This window comes from Berghia stephanieae, chromosome 5 (genome assembly GCF_034508935.2).
Source record: "Berghia stephanieae isolate SIO BIC M18660-M18661 chromosome 5, UCSD_Bste_1.3, whole genome shotgun sequence".
Lineage (NCBI taxonomy): Eukaryota > Metazoa > Mollusca > Gastropoda > Nudibranchia > Aeolidiidae > Berghia > Berghia stephanieae.
In genome coordinates, this window is record NC_088364.1 from 79,533,923 (window position 1) to 79,553,842 (window position 19,920).

Below are 19,920 nucleotides of genomic sequence, written 5' to 3' on the forward strand. Positions count from 1 at the left end.
TATTTATTACCTTCTATTGTCTAGGTTGTTGATAATATGACAAATATTGAATCTATTCTGAATAATATGGGACTTGGTTTTGATTTCTATGATATTTCATTGAGGAGATTGGCTAAAATGTCTTTATCTTACAAACACTAAAATTTCATATTAAAGAAAAAAGAATTATGTCAAGATATTCTAACTTTATCTGTTTGGTCGCTGGTTTAAGGCGATCAGCTATTTTTCATTTTAAAGCAAAAAAAAAAAAAAAAAAAAAAAAAAAAAAAAAAAAATAAATAAATAAAAAGAAGAAGAAATAAAAAACAAAACAAAAAAAAAACAAAAACAAAAACAACCAGACAAAAAATAAACACAGAACCAAAAAAAAAAAGAGACAAATCAAAACAAACAAAAAGCAAAACAACAGAAAACAGAAAAAAAACGGGCAACGCCAATAGATAGTATGCAGATGACGTCACTCAGGCCTTTGTTATTGTTTTTGCCATCCGCGTTTGTGAGTTGTTCTCACTAAACTGTATTAACCAGACTATAAAAGTTCATGGTTACACAGAGTTTGTGTGTTGGTCCGTTATACTTCCGGATGGCAATGTTGTGAACTCCTTGGCCAAGCGCATTCTATCTATAGAATTCAAAACCTAGACAATTAATTGCAGGTTTTATTTATACACCCACGCCCTGAAAACTAAACCAGACGTCGGGCCTTGCAGGTAAACAGATTTACTTGTCTATTTGTATTTGTATTTTTTTCTCGGTTGTGGTGATGGCTTAATTAACTCACTCAACCCTAACACCGACTATATCCGTAGTTTACCAGGGTTACTTTTTACCCCATACCTATAAAGAGAGACAAATTATAGGCGTAGTATCAAAGCTAATGTTTTTCATTTTCACTTATTAGTGACATGATAGTTGAATAAAAATAAATATATATGCTCATTTTTAATACATATTTTTTCCAATCTTGAAAAGTACGGTATCAAAAATTTCTAGGATTGAGTGAGTTAAAGGAAGAGGCGGGTAGATAAAAGTTGTACTCAACTATTTTTAATCGGACACTCACTGACTAGCACCTGCATTATGTCTATTCTGACCACTAGGTTATCTTCAACGTAAATCATTAGTTATAGATACTTTCCTACATATTTGTTATCAACAGTATGTCTTTTTCCCTACATATTTTTTATCAATAGTATGTATTTTTCCCTACATATTTTTTATCAACAGTATGTCTTTTTCCCTACATATTTTTATCAACAGTATGTCTTTTTCCCTACATATTTTTATCAATAGTATGTCTTTTTCCCTACATATTTTTATCAACGGTATGTATTTTTCTCTACATATTATTATCAACAGTATGTCTTTTTCCCTACATATTTTTATCAATAGTATGTCTTTTTCCCTACATATTTTTATCATCGGTATGTCTTTTTCCCTACATATTTTTATCAATAGTATGTCTTTTTCCCTACATATTTTTATCAACGGTATGTCTTTTTCTCTACATATTATTATCAACAGTATGTCTTTTTCCCTACATATTTTTATCAATAGTATATCTTTTTCCCTACATATTTTTATCAACGGTATGTCTTTTTCCCTACATATTTTTATCAACAGTATGTCTTTTTCCCTACATATTTTTATCAACAGTATGTCTTTTTCCCTACATATTTTTATCAACAGTATGTCTTTTTCCCTACATATTTTTATCAACAGTATGTCTTTTTCCCTACATATTTTTATCAACAGTATGTCTTTTTCCCTTCATCTTTTTATCAACAGTATATCTTTTTCCCTACATATTTTTATCAACAGTATATCTTTTTCCCTACATCTTTTTATCAACAGTATATCTTTTTCCCTACATATTTTTATCAACAGCATGTCTTTTCCCTACATATTTTTATCAACAGTATGTCTTTTTCCCTACATATTTTTATCAACAGCATGTCTTTTCCCTACATATTTTTATCAACAGTATGTCTTTTTCCCTACATATTTTTATCAACAGTATGTCTTTTTCCCTACATATTTTTATCAACAGTATGTCTTTTCCCCTACATCTTTTTATCAACAGTATATCTTTTTCCCTACATATTTTTATCAACAGTATGTCTTTTTCCCTACATATTTTTATCAACAGTATATCTTTTTCCCTACATATTTTTATCAACAGTATGTCTTTTCCCCTACATATTTTTATCAACAGTATGTCTTTTCCCCTACATATTTTTATCAACAGTATGTCTGTTTTTCGTCCTCATTACCAAGATTTATTATTTTTCTCTTGACATGTTTACTATGACGTAGACTATGACGTCATATTTGCGATGCATGAAAAGCCGTTGCCGCTGAGACAAATTTATACCCATGCTTATCCTATGTTAAACATTGATAAAGACAGTAATCATCATCAACGTCGTGATCGTAGCCGTCGTCATCATCATCATCATCATCATCATCATCATCATAATCATCATCATCATCATCATCATTCATCATTCATCATCCCCTCTACCACCACGACAAACAAACATATCCACCATCATCACACTGTTATCACCACCACAACCACCACCACCACCACCACCTCTACTACTACTACTACTACTACTACTACTACTACTACTACTACTACTGCTGCTACTACTACTACTACTACTACTACTACTACTACTACCACCACTACTACTACTACTACTACTACCACCACTACTACGAGTACTACTGCTAATCCTACTATCACAAATACAATACTACTACTACTACCACCAGCACCATTAATATCATCATCATCATCATCTTCGTCATCATCATCATAACACATCAATGCAACACACTTACCCGGAAACAGTTGTGTAGAATGTCCAACGGACTCCTGATTCGCATGTCCCTTCGAGGCATTGGTGACAATTAATCCGTTAAGCTCATTGCGCATGCGTAGTTATGTGCTGTCCGATTTGCCATATCCAGTCAATTGTTGTTATTCCATTAATATAACTATCTATTTCACAACAACAATATCTATCGGTAAGTTACATTCCTGATTTGGAATGAAAATATCACATGTCACAGAAAAAACACCAATGTCTTTTGATAGTGAAACCAAGTTGTTAGAAGATAAGGACTGTAACAAGGAATAAACAAAAATGAATATCATAACAGCTTACAAAAAAGAGCAAAATAGCAAAATAGCAAACACGGAACGTTTCGGGCTCAAAACCCTTCTTCAGCTAACAACAAAAAAACACCCAATGAAAATACACGTTTTCATTGTTTTTTTTGTTATTTTTTTGTTGTTGGCTGAATAAGGGTTTTGAGCCCGAAACGTTCCGTATTTGGAATTTTGTCATTTTGAAGCTGTTTTATTCATTATTATGAAGTAAAATCTCACCATCACAGAGTTGAGAAAATAGTTAAAAGTACAAGCTTGATTCGCTCCACATCATTATAGATACAACTTTAATTAAAATCCTCTTAGCACGAACACTTACAATTATTATGAGCTTTTATATAGCGCAATATCCACTAAACGTGCTCAAAGCGCTGTACAAGGGGTCCCTAACCAACAGCAACACGTAACATGTAGAACGAGACATGACGCCTGTTAGGCGATATTACAATTTTTTCCGACAGAGACAACGCTAGTAATGGCCAGGTACTCATTTTACACCTGAGTACGGTGAGAGAATGTGAGTAAAGAGCCTTTTTCCAAGGACTCAACTATGCGCCGAGCAAGATTAAACCCAGGACCTTCCTACAAACATTCAATACAAAAACTAATTAATCTGTTCTGGCGCTATAAATCTAAAAATATACCTTAAATCTTGTATCCAAAAATTATTATATAAAACCATTATTTAAAGCATGTCTAGGGAGGGAATAAAAGTAGGAGGTCACAACATAAATAATATAAGATACGCAGACGATACGGTACTCATTGCAACACCAGAAATCCAACTTCAAAAGATTGTTGACAAAGTGGTAGTAGATAGTGAAGCCAAGGGAATGGAAGTGAATATCACCAAAACGGAATGCATGGTAATACAGAAAAACCCCGAAAACAACAACACCTGCAATATAACGATTCACGGCGAGCAACTTACCAACGTAGAAAGTTTTAAATACCTAGGTTCAATAGTGACAACAGATGGAAGATGTAACCGAGACATACGAGCAAGAATAACTCAAGCCAAACAGGCCTTCATGGACCTGGGAAACATTTTGAAAAACAAACAGATGTCGTTCGGGATTAGATTCCGAGTCTTGAAGTGCTACGTGTGGCCAATCTTGTTATACGGATGCGAAAGCTGGACTACAAATGCAGAAACACAAAAGAACATTGAAGCTTTTGAAATGTGGTGCTTGAGAAGGATGCAGAGAATATCGTATACTGCACACAAAACGAACGAAGAAGTGCTAAAACAAACATACCAACAAAGGAAACTAATGCCCTTAATAGCGGATCGACAACTATCCTTTTTCGGACACATAGTAAGGAAAGATAAAAATGAATACCTGGCAAGTTGTGGAAAAATACCTGGTAAACGCGCCCGGGGGAGACAAAGAAAAACACTCATAGACCAACTAAAGGGCTTCACCAACCTAACAATCCAAGAGCTGTTTGAAAAAGCAAGAGACAGGGAGGAATGGAGAGAGATAATTCATGCAGTATCCGAAGCCTGGACCAGGCATGGAACCTAGAAGAAGAAGAAGGGTTTTTTAAAAAGTCGGTTACAATTATACAGGTCTGACATCCGATTGGATTCAATAGTCCGATGTCACGTCGCCCAACAACGGCGGCCATCGTGGTTCTAACCAAAGAAAATCTGTAATTTTTTATTCTTCATGCTGGCTAGAATTTTTTATGTCTTGTGATCAGAATGTATAAAAGTCAAAACATGATCAGATTTATACTTATTTTCCCTCTGGATACGCTATTATGCTCGTCGGAGAAATATTTCACAAGGACGTCCGCCATTGTTCCGATAGTTTAGAGCCAGTTACTAAGTTACCATGCGTCATTACGAAGGAAGTGACGTCATGACTATTGAAGCGTATTATGGGCCAAGTTTAACAGTCTTGTAATGGACAATATCTTGTGAGATTTTTTGAGATTTCCATGACAACAATGACCCCATAATAAAATACGTCATCAGACCTGCAAATAAGTACACGTCGGATTTTACAATTCTTGACGCAATTCACACATCTTTGTTTATTTAAAATCTCGGCTATGTGGTCTTGTGGCATGACACTCGCTTTCGGATAGGAAGGTCCTGGGCTCGAGCCTCGCTCGGCGCATAGTTGAGTCTTTGGAAAAGACTCTTTACTCACATTCTCTCACCGTACTCAGGTGTAAAATGAGTACCTGGCCGTTAGCAGCGTTGTCTCTGTCCGAAAAAATTGTAATATCGCCATGTCCCGTCCTACATGTAAAATGTTGCTGTTGGTCAGGGACCTCTTGTTGAGCGCTTTTTGAGCACGTTTCGTGGATGTTGTCTGCTATATCAAATCACAATTTTCTTTTTGTTTATTTCCACAGCGGTTTTCTGGAACAAAGTTTCTATTCATACAGTGCAGCTGCATTTTAGTCGTTCTTTATAGCGTATACTCGCAATTTTGTTATAATATGAAAAACAATACAAAATAAAACGTAACAAAACAGTATCAACAGCAAAAACAACAACAATAACAACAACAATAACAACAACAACAACAACCGCAACAACAACAACAACAACAACAGCAGCAACAACAGTAGCAGCATGGACAAAGACAACAACACCCATCCCCAAAAATCTTGATCACTATTTGTACCATTGTATTGTAACAAATCAATGCATTCATTGTTTAAGGAGAGTTGGTTTTGTTTCTTAAAATCGAATAGACTATGTGCGGCTATGTGGTCTAGTGGTATGACACTCGCTTTCGGATCGGAAGGTCCTGGGTTCGAGCCTCACTCGGCGCATAGTTGAGTCCTTAGAAAAGACTCTTTACTCACATTCTCTCACCGTACTCAGGTGTATAATGAGTACCTCGCCGTTAACAGCGTTGTCTTTTTCCGAAAAATTGTAATCTCGCCAAAAGGCGGCATGTCCGTCCTACATGTTAAATGTTGCTGTTGACCAGGGACCCCTTGTAAAGCGCTTTGAGCACATTAAGTGGATATTGCGCTATATAAAAGCTCAATTTAACCCAGATTTTCTAATTTTAACCCCTTTTTGTTTTCAAACCAACGTGCGCATATATGCCGGTCTGATTACTAAAACGTTAAGGGCTTATTGTTGTTTTGGAAATGCCCACAAAGCAACGCAAAATATTAATTATTAAAACAATGTTAAATCAAGTCCATTATCATGCCCGGTTGTCAGACCTGCTAATATGTACATCTCGTTTGAGACTCAATTTTCTTCATCAAGTTTATACCTTACTAAATACCAGTTTGCTGTGTCGAGTCACATATTTCAAAATGAAAAAACAAAAAAAAAAACAAAAAAACTTGAGCATTTATATAGCGCAATATCCACTAAACGTGCTCAAAGCGCTTTACAAGGGGTCACTGGCCAACAACAACACATAACATGTAGGACGGGACATGACGCCTGTCAGGCGGTATTACAAATTTTTGGGACAGAGACAACGCTGTTAACGGCCAGGTACTCAATTGACACCTGAGTATGGTGAGAGAATGTGAGTAAAGAGCCTTCTCCAAGGACTCAACTATGCGCCGAGCGAGGCTCGAACCCAGGACCTTCCGATCCAAAAGCGAGTGTCATACCACTAGACCACAAAGCCGCAAAAGAAAAACATCCCCCTGCCAAAGAACCAACCTTTCCCGCGGGAGGCTAATTTTTAGAAAGGTTTTATTTATGTGACAACAGTGACCTTTAACACAGCATTGATCGTGCCATTACAGGCCGGATTCGGCTCGACACTAACCTGGGCGTCGTTGTTTATTGCCATTTTCACCACGATAGCAATGGGAGCGATCAATAGATAGAATGCGCTTGGCCAAGGAGTTCACAACATTGCCATCCGGAAAAATAACGGACCAACACACAAACTCTGTGTAACCATGAACTTTTATAGTCTGGTTAATACAGTTTAGTGAGAACAACTCACAAACGCGGATGGCAAAAACAATAACAAAGGCCTGAGTGATGTCATCTTCGAACTATCTATATTCATGTTTTCGTCCAACCAAGTCATCAATCACATGATTTGTTGCTGCCCAACGATTGGATATTTTTTAACAAATGTAAACACGCTGCTTTGTTTACAAAAGTTATAAACATACACATGTGTCAAACTGAACAAAATGACCACTCGTGATGTTTGATATTTCAAAAAATGTGAGCACTTTTCACAATGTGGGTCACTTTGAGCATATATTCCAATGTGACAATGACCCCGAGCACATGGAAATGTAAATAGATCATGTCCATAACTGCACGGGTTCGTCGTGTTAAAATCGGTCACTTTTCTTGTTTAGATAAATGTTTAGATATGTTTAGATTAATAATTAAGGAGATTTTGAGGAAATAAAGTAAAATATGAGTATTTAGATTGGACATTTTACGGATTCACCATTCGTTTCGCTTCGTACTGCTTCATTTAATTCCCCTGTCCATTTAATGGAATCAAATTTACACATCAACGTTACTACTCACCTATTAGGTGTTTTTTAATACACTAATACTAATACAACATCGGCCACTGACTTTAATCAGTTACTCATTCACATTTAAGTCGAATGAGCTGTATAATGAGTGTAAAGTGCCTTACCGATGGTCACAACGCCAAAGGCAGGATTTTGTAAGATTGAGTAAACTTTGAAACTTTGAAACTTTGTAACCCGTCTGGTTACAAAACTAAACCTTTAATTCAGAAAATTGAGTGGAGCAGGCACATATGTTGGTAACAACAAGAGATGAAGTGAGTAGAAAAGTGCCAGAAGACAATAGAGAATAAAAATTTTTCGCGGCGGTGGTGGGGTTTGAACCCTCGACCTAATTGGTACGACAACTCCGCCTGGCCGGTGAGAGCGTGACTCTACCGTATGAGCTATCCCCACCACCACCGCGAAAATTTTTTATTCTCTATTGTCTTCTGGCACTTTTCTACTCACTTCATCTCTTGTTAAAACGAAACCTTGCAACGCTGAGCTGATCCACAAATGTCTCGCCTTTAAAGGATTAAATTGTTGCGTCATGATTCCCCCCTCCCCCCCCCCCTCCTCACCCTCACCCTCTGCTTTCCCCTACCCCAATTTATTTAAAACATCACTTGATTTTACGACCCGTTGACCGTGGAATTGAAGGTCAAAAATATTCCGTTACATTAAAACAAAAATATTACAATATAATGTTGACAAATAAAGCTTAAAATTGATTTTTCACTGTTATGTATACCCCGATATAAATACAAACTTACGAACCTGAAAACCAACAAATTTCTAATTTTTGCGAGATAAAAACTATAGTCGCTAGATATAGTAGAATTCAACAATTTAACCCCACAAGGATAGAAAACACGTCAAAATCCTTTAAAATGTTTAGTCTGGCAATCACTTTCATTTTCAATAAGTTTTAACGACTTAACTCACTCAACCCTAACACCGACTTTATACGTAGTTTACCCAGGGTTACTTTTACCACATGCCTATTTATTAAATTTTTATGAGACAAATTATAGGCGTAGTATCAATGCTGATGTTTTTAGTTTTTACACGTTTATGGTAGTTGAATAAAACTATCTATGGGCATGATCATTTTTAATTCATTTTTTTTTCCAATTTTGAAAAGAAGTAAAAAAAATCCTTTAGGATTGAGTGAGTTAAAGATGCTCATGAATTTCTGATATTGCAGGCAAATATTTCGTAATTTTACGAATATTTCGTAAATGTAGGCAGGTCTAATAATATAACGGTTTTGAGACGTTTGTCAAATAACAGCATTGTCAGTTAACGATATTTATATCGTATAATATAAATGCAGAACCTTACTTCATTTATGCGGCTATGTGGTCTAGTGGTATGACACTCGCTTTCGGATCGGAGGGTCCTGGATTCGAGTCTCGCTCGGCACATAGTTGAGTCCTTGGAAAAGGCTCTTTACCTACATTCTCTCACCGTACTCAGGTGTAAAATGAGTACCTGGCCGTTAACAGCGTTGTCTCTGTCCGCAAAAATTGTAATATCGCCTAACAGGCGTGATGTCTCGTCCTACATGTTGTTTCGGGACCCATTGTAAAGCGCTTTGAACACATTTAGTGGATTTTGCGCTATATAAAAATTCTATTTCATGCAGTAAAAGGACTTGCTGTATAGAGTTCAGATTTTTGTCGTTGTTGAAATACTTTCAAACAGACAAAATTAAAAAACAGCAAGATTTTTTAAAAATAGGTCAAGAAAGAGAGTATAAATTCACATAGACACACAAGCGCGCACACACACGCACACATTCATATACAGATAAATAGACAGATAGAGATAGATAGATAGATAAATAGACAGATAGAGATAGATAGATAGATAGATAGATAGATAGATAGATATATATATATATATATATATATATATATATATATATATAGAGAGAGAGAGAGAGAGAAGAGAGAGAGAGAGAGAGAGAGAGAGAGAGAGAGAGAGAGAGAGAGAGAGGATAGCATCACAATAATCAAATAGAACAATTTAACTGACAAAATTGAAATTGCTACGCGGATTATTATAAACATGTTTATCACAGGACACAACTGATACATTGAACCACCAATAAAGGCTATCAATCTCTACCCCCACCCTTCCCCCCTGTAATAAAACCACAGATTAAGAATCGAAACAATTCGAGGAGCAAGGTTCCAAGAAATAGATTACAAATTCATATAGACACACAAACGCGTACGCATTAACACACACAGGGAGATAGATATATAGATAGATAGACAGATAGATTGATAGGATAGATAAGATAGATAGTAGATAGATAGATAGATAGATAGATAGATAGATAGATAGATAGATAGATAGATAGATAGACAGATAGATAGACAGTTAGATAGATAGATAAGATAGATAAGATAGATAGATAGATAGATAGATAGATAGATAGATAGATAGATAGATAGATAGATAAATAGACACATAGATAGATAAGATAGATCGATAGATAGATAGATAGATAGATAGATAGATAGATAGAGAGAGAGAGAGTGTGTGTGTGTGTGTGTGTGTGTGTGAGAGAGAGAGAGAGAGAGAGAGAGAGAGAGAGAGAGAGAGAGAGAGAGAGAGAGAGAGAGAGGACAATACAATAACAATGATCAAAAAGAACTATTCAACTGACAGATGTAAAAAATGCCAACGCGGATCTCATTAATTTGCCTTGTACATTCTAATGATATCACCACATACCAATGATGGCGCAACTCAAACCTTGAATCAACTAAAAGGTTATTAACACAGACAAACCATCGAAATATTTCCTTGGCATGTAATTCATGACCGACATAGAAGTAGGAACACAATACAAATGATGGCGCAACTCAAACCTTGAATCAACTAAAAGGTTATTAACACAGACAAATCATCGAAAAAATTCCTTGGCATGTAATTCATTACTGACATAGAAGTAGGAACACAATACAAATGTGGGCGCAACTCAAACCTTGAATCAACGAAAAGGTTATTAACACAGACAAACCATCGAAAAAATTCCTTGGCATGTAATTCATGACCGACATAGAAGTAGGAACACAATACAAATGTGGGCGCAACTCAAACCTTGAATCAACTAAAAGATTATTAACACAGACAAACCATAGAAATAATTCCTTGGCATGTAATTCATGACCGACATAGAAGTAGGAACACAATACAAATGATGGCGCAACTCAAACGTTGAATCAACTAAAAGGTAATTCTTCTTCTTCTTCCAGTGTCATCTCATGGGTTGAGGTCGACTTGAAATGACACGCCAATCTTCCCTGTTGACAGCTTGCTGACTGCATTCGGCTGCCGACAATCCTGTCCATGTCCTCACATCATCTATCCAAGTTCTTGCTGGCCTGCCTCTTCCTCTTTTCCCCTCAACTCTACCCTCAAGAATGTCCTTGTTGACAGTTTGATGGCGTCTTAGGTGTCCAAAATACTTAAGTTTTCTTGTTTTTATTACTTTCATTAGCGTCGGTCTGATATCAAGGATGTCACAGACTTCTTGATTTGTTTTCTTTTCTTTCCAACTGATTTTTCCAAGGCGACGGAAAGTCCACATTTCAAAGGTTATTAACACAGACAAACCATCGAAAAAATTCCTTGGCATGTAATTCATGACCGACATAGAAGTAGGAACACAATACAAATTGACGATATAATTTTATAGTCTGATACTGAATGAACTATTTGCAGTCTGGGCCACGAATGCATAATAAACCCATTATTCTGAACCGACTACCGAGCGGCCAATCCCGTTGTTATTTCACCGTATTTGTCCCGCTTTTTACTCGGGTCTAAAAACTTACTAGGATTTTTAATGTTATCCCCCCCCCACCCCTTGACTTCATTACTTGATAATCTTTTGATGTTTTAATAAGTAAGGGGATCACAGATAGCTCAGATGGTAGAGCAGTTGCTTCACACGCAAGCCGACGTCGACGTCGATTCCGGATGAAGTAGGGGTTTTTTTCTGACTGACTTGTTGTCTTCGCTACCCACATGTGATTAGGTAGCTGGGTCAGTTTTGGTCTGACGGAAAATACATTCCAAACGACAACTATCGTCCTATCTAAAGGGTAGCAAACAATTGCTAATGTCCGTTTCACATTATAGAAACTGGAAAAGCTCATGTCTCTGTGGGCCTAATGGCCCCGAAGAACTATATATATATATTATATATATATATATATATATATATATTATATATATATATATATATATATATATATATATATATATATTATAAGTAAAATAACTAATCTGAGAGTCAATGAAAATTGGATTCAGTAGTCTGATGTCACACCGCCCGGCAACGGCGGCCATCTTGGTTCTAAACAAAGAAAATCATTACTTTTTATTCTTCAAGCTGGCTAGAACTTTTCATATGTCTTGTGACCAGAATGTGTAAAAGTTAAAATATGATCAAATTTATGTTTTTTCCCCTCTGGATACGCTTTTATGCTCGCCGGAGAAATATTTCATACGGGCGTCCGCCATTGTTCCGATAGTTTAGAGCCAGTGTTGCTAAGTTACCATGCGTCATTAGGAAGGAATTGACGTTACGACGATTGAATCCCATTGGCATGATTCTATGGCATATTCCCAAATGATTTCAGAACAAAGTCTTTAATTTTTCTGTTTCACTATTTTAACAATCAAGAGTAATACTTAATTGAATCATTTACACACTTAAATGTCTAATTTTCGTATAGCAAATTCTAGGTTTGTTTATAATATTATTTTTATACCCTTGGATTTGGAAATTAATCCTGATTTTAAAGTTAAAATCCTGATTTTTGATAGTCTAACTCTGCTTAACTAGTATTGGCAGCAAGGGAGCACCTTCAACAACAAGACTCAACTCGAGAAGATCTTTCCATCTAACAAAAATTGCAGACTTCAGCGTGGAGGAGAACTGGAGAGGTATGTGGAACAGGGAAACACCGAGAGGAGGAAACATCATAGAATATCCCTTTAAAAGATTACCTACATTCCACAACGCCAGGACATACTGGGTTTCTCAAATCGCCTCTCAACAGGACATGGTAGACTGCATCAAATAATATGTGCAGATGGAAAATTGGGAACAGTGATGCCTGCCAGAAATGTCAGGCAGCTCTAGAGACCAGCGATCACATCGTTCTCCACTGTCCAGTAACTAAACTTGAAGGTGGCGATGAAACAATTCTTAGGGCGACGGAGGAAGACTTTCGAAGCTGGGTTGACGAAATGAATTTGGAGGTGGAGCCATACGCTACTACTACTACTACTGCTACAACAACAACAACAACAACAACAACAACAACAACAACAACAACAACAACAACAACAACAACAACAACTACTTCTACTACTACTACTACTACTACTACTACTATAGGTTGGCAGCCCTGAAGCTATTATTTGTATAATAATTCAAAGCAAACAGTGAAGAAGGCTGCTACTGTCAACAACTGTCCACTGTCCACTATAACTCCGTGTCTGCCTTTCAAGAGCAACCTATTTTATTGCGGATTACCACAAATCGTTATCATTATGTAGTACTTATTTTTTGTCCCAGGCTTAATCCATTACTGGCAGCGTTCGATTTCAATCTAATCATACGAAAAGCTGTCACAATTTGTATCAAGAATGCAATAACAGAGATATGATTCTAGCTTGATTTAAAAAAACAAAAAACGTGAGGTTTTATATAGGGCAATAATGTCGTGACTGAGATGAGAAGATAATGACTCCACTATAAAAAAGAAAGTATTGGACTGAAACCCTCAGGGCAGAAGATCAAGGGGAAGGCCACGAGGAACATGGAGAAGAATTAAAGAAGCTGATAAGACCTGGAATGAGATAAAAAAAGTTAGCTCAGGATAGAGAAGGATGGAGACTGTTTGTCTGTGGCCTATACCCTGACTCAGTGTGAAAAAGGCAATGATGATGATGATGAATGTCCAGCGTTTTATATAAAGTCCCTGACCAACAGCAACACGTAACATGTAGAACGAGACACAACACCTGTTAGGCGATATTTCAATTTTTTTTCCGACAGAGACAACGCTGGTAAAGGCTAGGTACTCATTTTACACTACTTGAGTATGGTGAGAGAATGTGAATGAAGAGCCTTTTCCAAGGACTCAACTATGCGCCGAGCGAGGGTCGAACCTAAAACCTTCCGATCCGGAAGCGAGTGTCAAATGAAGACAGTCTCATTACGACCGTCCACTGAAAACACCCGTATTTAAAATTTTGGCCAGGAAACTCGTCCTTCAAATACCAGTCGATTAAAAACACCTTCATCTTGGCAAAAACTCTCACACCGCGAAGTGACATGAAAGCGATAGGGAATGAGATTAGCGGAAGAGTAGCGTCCCTTGATTGGAGGTCACCCATAGTCTGTGACGCGAGGACGAGAGACGCATGTGCACAACCAACATGACGTTCTATCTCTAATAACTTTTCCGCCGGTGACGTCACAGACTATGGGTGACGTCCAATCGAGGGACGCTACTCTTCCGCTAGTATCATTCCCTATAGATATTACAATTATTTTCGTCAGAGTTAACACTGAGTTAAATTGAGAATAAAAAAAACTCTCTTCCAATAACTGTCTTTTTGTTGAAGCAGTTTCAGATCGTATCCAAATCAACCATTTTAAAATATGGAACTGCCAAAGACATCAACTATCAATACGGTTAAAATACTAGAAAAAAAATACGGCCAAGCAACAATTTAAAAATAAATCGATTTCTTTTTCGTATCATTTTTTCCCTCGCCTCACACATTTCTCTTTACTCTCCTGCCAATCTGCGAGTAAATCCCAATTCCAAACATTGAAAAACCACCTCAATCAATATGGTAGACTCCAAAGTCTTCTACAAACTGATTTTTAAAAAAAATACATAAACGGGCATCACAATCGATTGGTCGACAAACTAAAGGCAGATTAGATGCAGGAAAGTCATGTTTGAAGTATAAATAGAATGCGCTTGGCCAAGGAGTTCACAACATTGCCATCCGGAAGTATAACGGACCAACACACAAACTCTGTGTAACCATGAACTTTTATAGTCTGGTTAATACAGTTTAGTGAGAACAACTCACAAGCGCGGATGGCAAAAACAATAACAAAGGCCTGAGTGACGTCATCTGCATACTATCTATAAAAAGAAAATTGCTGTAGAAGGCCGAGCCATTTAAGTATATCTGCCATGAAGCCGCAGTTTATCTCACTTTTTGTAGCGCAATATCCACTAAACGTGCTCAAAGCGCTTTACTCATTTACACCTGAGTACGGTGAGAGAATGTGAGTAAAGAGCCTCTTTCAAGGACTCAACTATGCGCCGAGCGCGAGGCTCGAACCCAGGACCTTCCGATCTGAAAGCGAGTGTCATACCACTAGACCACATGGACGCACACATTCTTGTAGAAGGCCGAGCCATTTAAGTGTATAGATAGTTCGAAGATGACGTCACTCAGGTCTTTGTTATTGTTTTTTGCAATCCGCGTTTTATGAGTAATGCTCACTGAACTGTATTAACCAGACTATAAACGTTCATGGATACACACAGTTTTGTGTGTTGGTCCGTTATACTTCCGGATGGCAATGTTATGAGCTTCTTAGCCAAGCGCATACTGTCTATATAATCCCATGAAGCCGCAGTTTATCTCACTTTTTGTAACGTTGAATAGACAATTATTGATGCAATGCATATAAGTAAATTACTCACACTATCCATCAGCCGGATATTACCTACCAACATACAAAACTATCTTATTATGTAACCTCGATTATTCATAGTCTGATTGATCTAGATAGTTTGCGCTTGGCGAAGAAGCTCATAACATTGCCATCCGGAAGTATAACGGACCAACTGCATACTATTTATAGATAGTATGCAGATGACGTCACTCAGGCCTTTGTTATTGTTTTTGCCATCCGCGTTTGTGAGTTGTTCTCACTAAACTGTATTAACCAGACTATAAAAGTTCATGGTTACACAGAGTTTGTGTGTTGATCCGTTATACTTCCGGATGGCAATGTTGTGAACTCCTTGGCCAAGCGCATTCTATCTATAGATAGTGTGCAGATGACGACACTCAGGTCTTTGTTATTGTTTTTGCCATCCGCGTTTGTGAGTTGTTCTCACTAAACTGTATTAACCAGACTTTGAAAGTTCATGGTTACACAGTGTTTTGTGTGTTGGTCCGTTATACTTCCGGATGGCAATGTTGTGAACTTCTTAGCCAAGCGCATTCTATCTATAACTAAATTGAGCTTTTATACAGGGCAACTTCTACTAAACGTGCTCAAAGCGCTTTACAAAGGGTCCCTGGCCAACAGCAACATTTAACATGTAGGACGGGACATGACGCCTGTTTTTTTTCTGACAGAGACAACGCTGTTAACGGCCAGGTACTCATTTTACACCAGAGTACGGTGAGAAATTGTGAGTAAAGAGCCTTCTCCGAGGACTCAACTATGTGCCGAGCGAGCGAGGCTCGAACCCAGGACCTTCCGATCGGAAAGCAAGTGTCATACCACTAGACCACATAGCCGCAGTTGCTATCCTTATGATAGAACACTATTCATGGACACAGCCGCTCAATCACTATCGGGCGGACGGATTATTTAAAAGAAAAATCGAATACTCACTTTGAGATCGACACTCATTCCTTTGCCCTATTTATATCCCTATTCCGAATGCTGTAGTAAATTACAGAGAAGAATTATCTCAGAAACATTCGAGTACCGATATAATCGAATATGAGAGGTTGTAACTTTTCGGATACTTCGGCCTTTGGTTTCAAACATCCGGTTTGCATTGTATATTATCAAATAATGCAAATAATATGTGACCCATCGTCTCAAAACGGTATTATGTCGGAACTAACCAGATGCTTAAATGCAGAATTTAATGTTAAAACTGGCAAAATTATAAATTGTTGGCATTAGCACCCTAAAATATGGTATCCATTTCCTCAATAAATCATATAAACTCAACCCAAGTCTGATATTTCTGGCTAGAAATGCGATATTTAATATCTTAACCAACCCGACTTATTACCGTTTGGAGGCGAAGGGTCATATATTGTAATGGAAGAAAAACATGAAATATAGTTTACTGCATCTGTGCACGAATTTGACGGCTATGTGGTCTCGTGGTATGACACTCGCTTTTGGATCGGGAGATCCTGGGTTCGAGCCTCGCATAGTTGATTCTTTGGAGAAGGCTCTTTACTCACATTCTTTCACCGTACTCAGGTGTAAAAAGAGTACATGGCTGTTAATAGCGTTGTCTCTGTCCGAAAAAAAATGTTGTAATATTGTCTAAAAGGCGTCATGTCCTGTCCTTCATGTTAAACGTTGCTGTTGGCCAGGGACACCTTGTAAAGCGCTTTGAAAACATTTACTGGATATTGCCCTATATAAAATTAAATTTGGAAAATTTGGTTCACTTGATTTAATACCACCCTTTTTGAGAAGATATGTCACATTTTAGCAAGTTTTACGTAACACTGTTTTTTTTTTTTTTTTTTGAAAAAACATTTGTTGTTGACTTAATGCAGAAATGTATGCGTGTTCACGAAACTTTCCATCCAAGCGAAAGAAAGGCCAATAGAAAAGACAGCATTTTGGCGTACTTTGAAAAAAACACGTATTTAGAATTTTGGCCAGAAAACTCGTTCTTCAAATATCTTTTAATCAAAATGGCCCACCCTCATTATGCTAAATAAATAAATATTCTCAAACCTGGGATTTTCGAGAAATCTCAAGTTTGAGTGTTTTTAAAAATCAAAATGAGGGATATTTTTATCGATCGATATTTATTTATTGAAGGACGAGTTTTCTGGTCAAAATTTTAAATGCGTGTTTTTTTTCTTTCTCCAGATGAAGGCAGGGAGGGTAATGGTTGGTAAAATAAACGTTATTGAAGCAGTGATTAAAATATTCTGACGTAGATTGATGTCAGTGATAAAACACAAGCTGGTGTTGTTTTTTTTTAATTAAAAGATCGAAAATATCTTGACTTTATCTGTAATGATTTTGAAAACGGTAATTGGTTTTACGTAGGTCATGACTTTGAATAATGTTTCATTCTATAATTAATTATCCAATTGAGACGAAAAGTTGTGACGTCACACCTTTTACTTTTCCGGTTCTAAAATCATTAGGAGTGTGTATGTCGCAAGTCCTTCTGAGGACGAATAATGAATAATGCGACCATGTGGTCTTGTGATATGACACTCGATTTCCGGTCGGAAGGTTCTGGGTTTGAGCCTCGCTCGGCGCATAGTCGACTCCTTGGAAAAGGCTCTTTACTCACATTCTCTCACCGCACTCAGGTGTAAAATGAGTACTTGGCCGTTAACAGCGTTGTCTCTGTCCGAAAAAATTGTAATATGGCCACACAGGCGTCATGTCCCGTCCTGCATGTTAAGTGTTGCTATTGGCCAGGGACCCTTTGTAAAGCGCTTTGAGCACTTTTAGTGGATATTGCGCTATATAAAAGCTCAATTAAAAAGATAATGTTTTAAAATCCATAGAATGGTAGCATAACTATGTTAGTCGCGGGATATATAGACAGATTCTAAGGATTACCACAGGTGAAAGAGCAAAGATGGATGGTTTATTTTAACGACTAGCATATACATAGACTAGAAAATAAGATGCATCACTCTGAACTATTCAGTCCTCCGGAAGAGTGGTTTTACACTTGCAATGAGATTGGAACCAGTTTTTTACATTAACTATTGTTTCCTATTTTTGTCTACTTACGAGGTCATGGAAGAAGACTTAAGTTCTATTTATATCCCGTATTATCCTGTGATCAGACATACTGAGACGCAGTGACGTCAAAGGTATTTAAATTTGTTAAAAATGGGTCAAATTTTCATTTGGTGATTATATTACTGAAGTGAATTGTGCGTGAGAAAGAACGTTATTAAATCTTTAAGAATGCGCTCAAATAAATCTTCTGATTCAAAATGCAGTGTTAGGGAATGCGATTGACTGTCCCTATACTGTCCCTAGGCTGTGTCCAACCGTAGCCATCATTAACTTATAGCCTGACACTAAGACCGTAGCCATCATTAACTTATAGCCTGACCTAAGACCGTAGCCATAGTTAACATATAATCGGACAATAAGACCGTAGCCATCGTTAACATATAGCCTTACACTAAGACCGTAGCCATCGTTAGCATATAGCCTGACACTAAGACCGTAGCCATTGTTAACATATAGCCTGACACTAAGACCGTAGCCATCGTTAACATATAGCCTGACAATAAGACCGTAGCCATCGTTAACTTATAGCCTGACACTAAGACCGTAGCCATCGTTAACATAATAATATAGCCTGACACTAAGACCGTAGTCATCGTTAACATATAGCCTGACACTAAGACCATAGCCATCGTTAACATATAGCCTGACACTAAGACCGTAGCCATCGTTAACTTATAGCCTGACACTAAGACCGTAGCCATCGTTAACATAATAATATAGCCTGACACTAAGACCGTAGACATCGTTAACATAATAATATAGCCTGACACTAAGACCGTAGCCATCGTTAACATAAAGCCTGACACTAAGACCGTAGCCATCGTTAACATATAGCCCTGACAATAAGACCGTAGCCATCGTTAACATATAGCCTGACACTAAGACCGTAGCCATCGTTAACATATAGCCTGACAATAAGACCGTAGCCATCGTTAACTTATAGCCTGACACTAAGACCGTAGCCATCGTTAACATATAGCCTGACACTAAGACCATAGCCATCGTTAACATATAGCCTGACACTAAGACCGTAGCCATCGTTAACTTATAGCCTGACACTAAGACCGTAGCCATCGTTAACATAATAATATAGTCTGACACTAAGACCGTAGACATCGTTAACATAATAATATAGCCTGACACTAAGACCGTAGCCATCGTTAACATATAGCCTGACACTAAGACCGTAGCCATCGTTAACATATAGCCCTGACAATAAGACCGTAGCCATCGTTTAGTTATAGCCTGACACTAAGACCGTAGCCATCGTTAACATATAGCCTGACACTAAGACCGTAGCCATCGTTAACATATAGCCTGACAATAAGACCGTAGCCATCGTTAACTTATAGCCTGACACTAAGACCGTAGCCATCGTTAACATAATAATATAGCCTGACACTAAGACCGTAGCCATAGT

At 37.4% G+C, this 19,920-nt stretch overlaps 1 protein-coding gene across 8 annotated transcripts in view; it reads right to left on the bottom strand.

Annotated features, from left to right (window-relative positions):
- LOC144973674 (atrial natriuretic peptide-converting enzyme-like) overlaps positions 1-19,920 on the bottom strand; it is a 221,532-nt gene that overhangs the window by 113,700 nt on the left and 87,912 nt on the right. For 6 of the 8 annotated variants that reach the window (XM_078916436.1, XM_078916435.1, XM_078916437.1 and 3 more), the window contains one exon: positions 2,851-3,133. The exons of 1 other annotated variant lie outside the window; for it this stretch is intronic. In XM_078916436.1, the coding sequence (XP_078772562.1) occupies positions 2,851-2,910 (60 nt within the window). In that variant the 5' untranslated portion in view covers positions 2,911-3,133. The remainder of the gene's footprint in view (positions 1-2,850; positions 3,134-19,920) is intronic. One more of the 8 variants, XM_078916439.1, reaches the window with a different exon arrangement.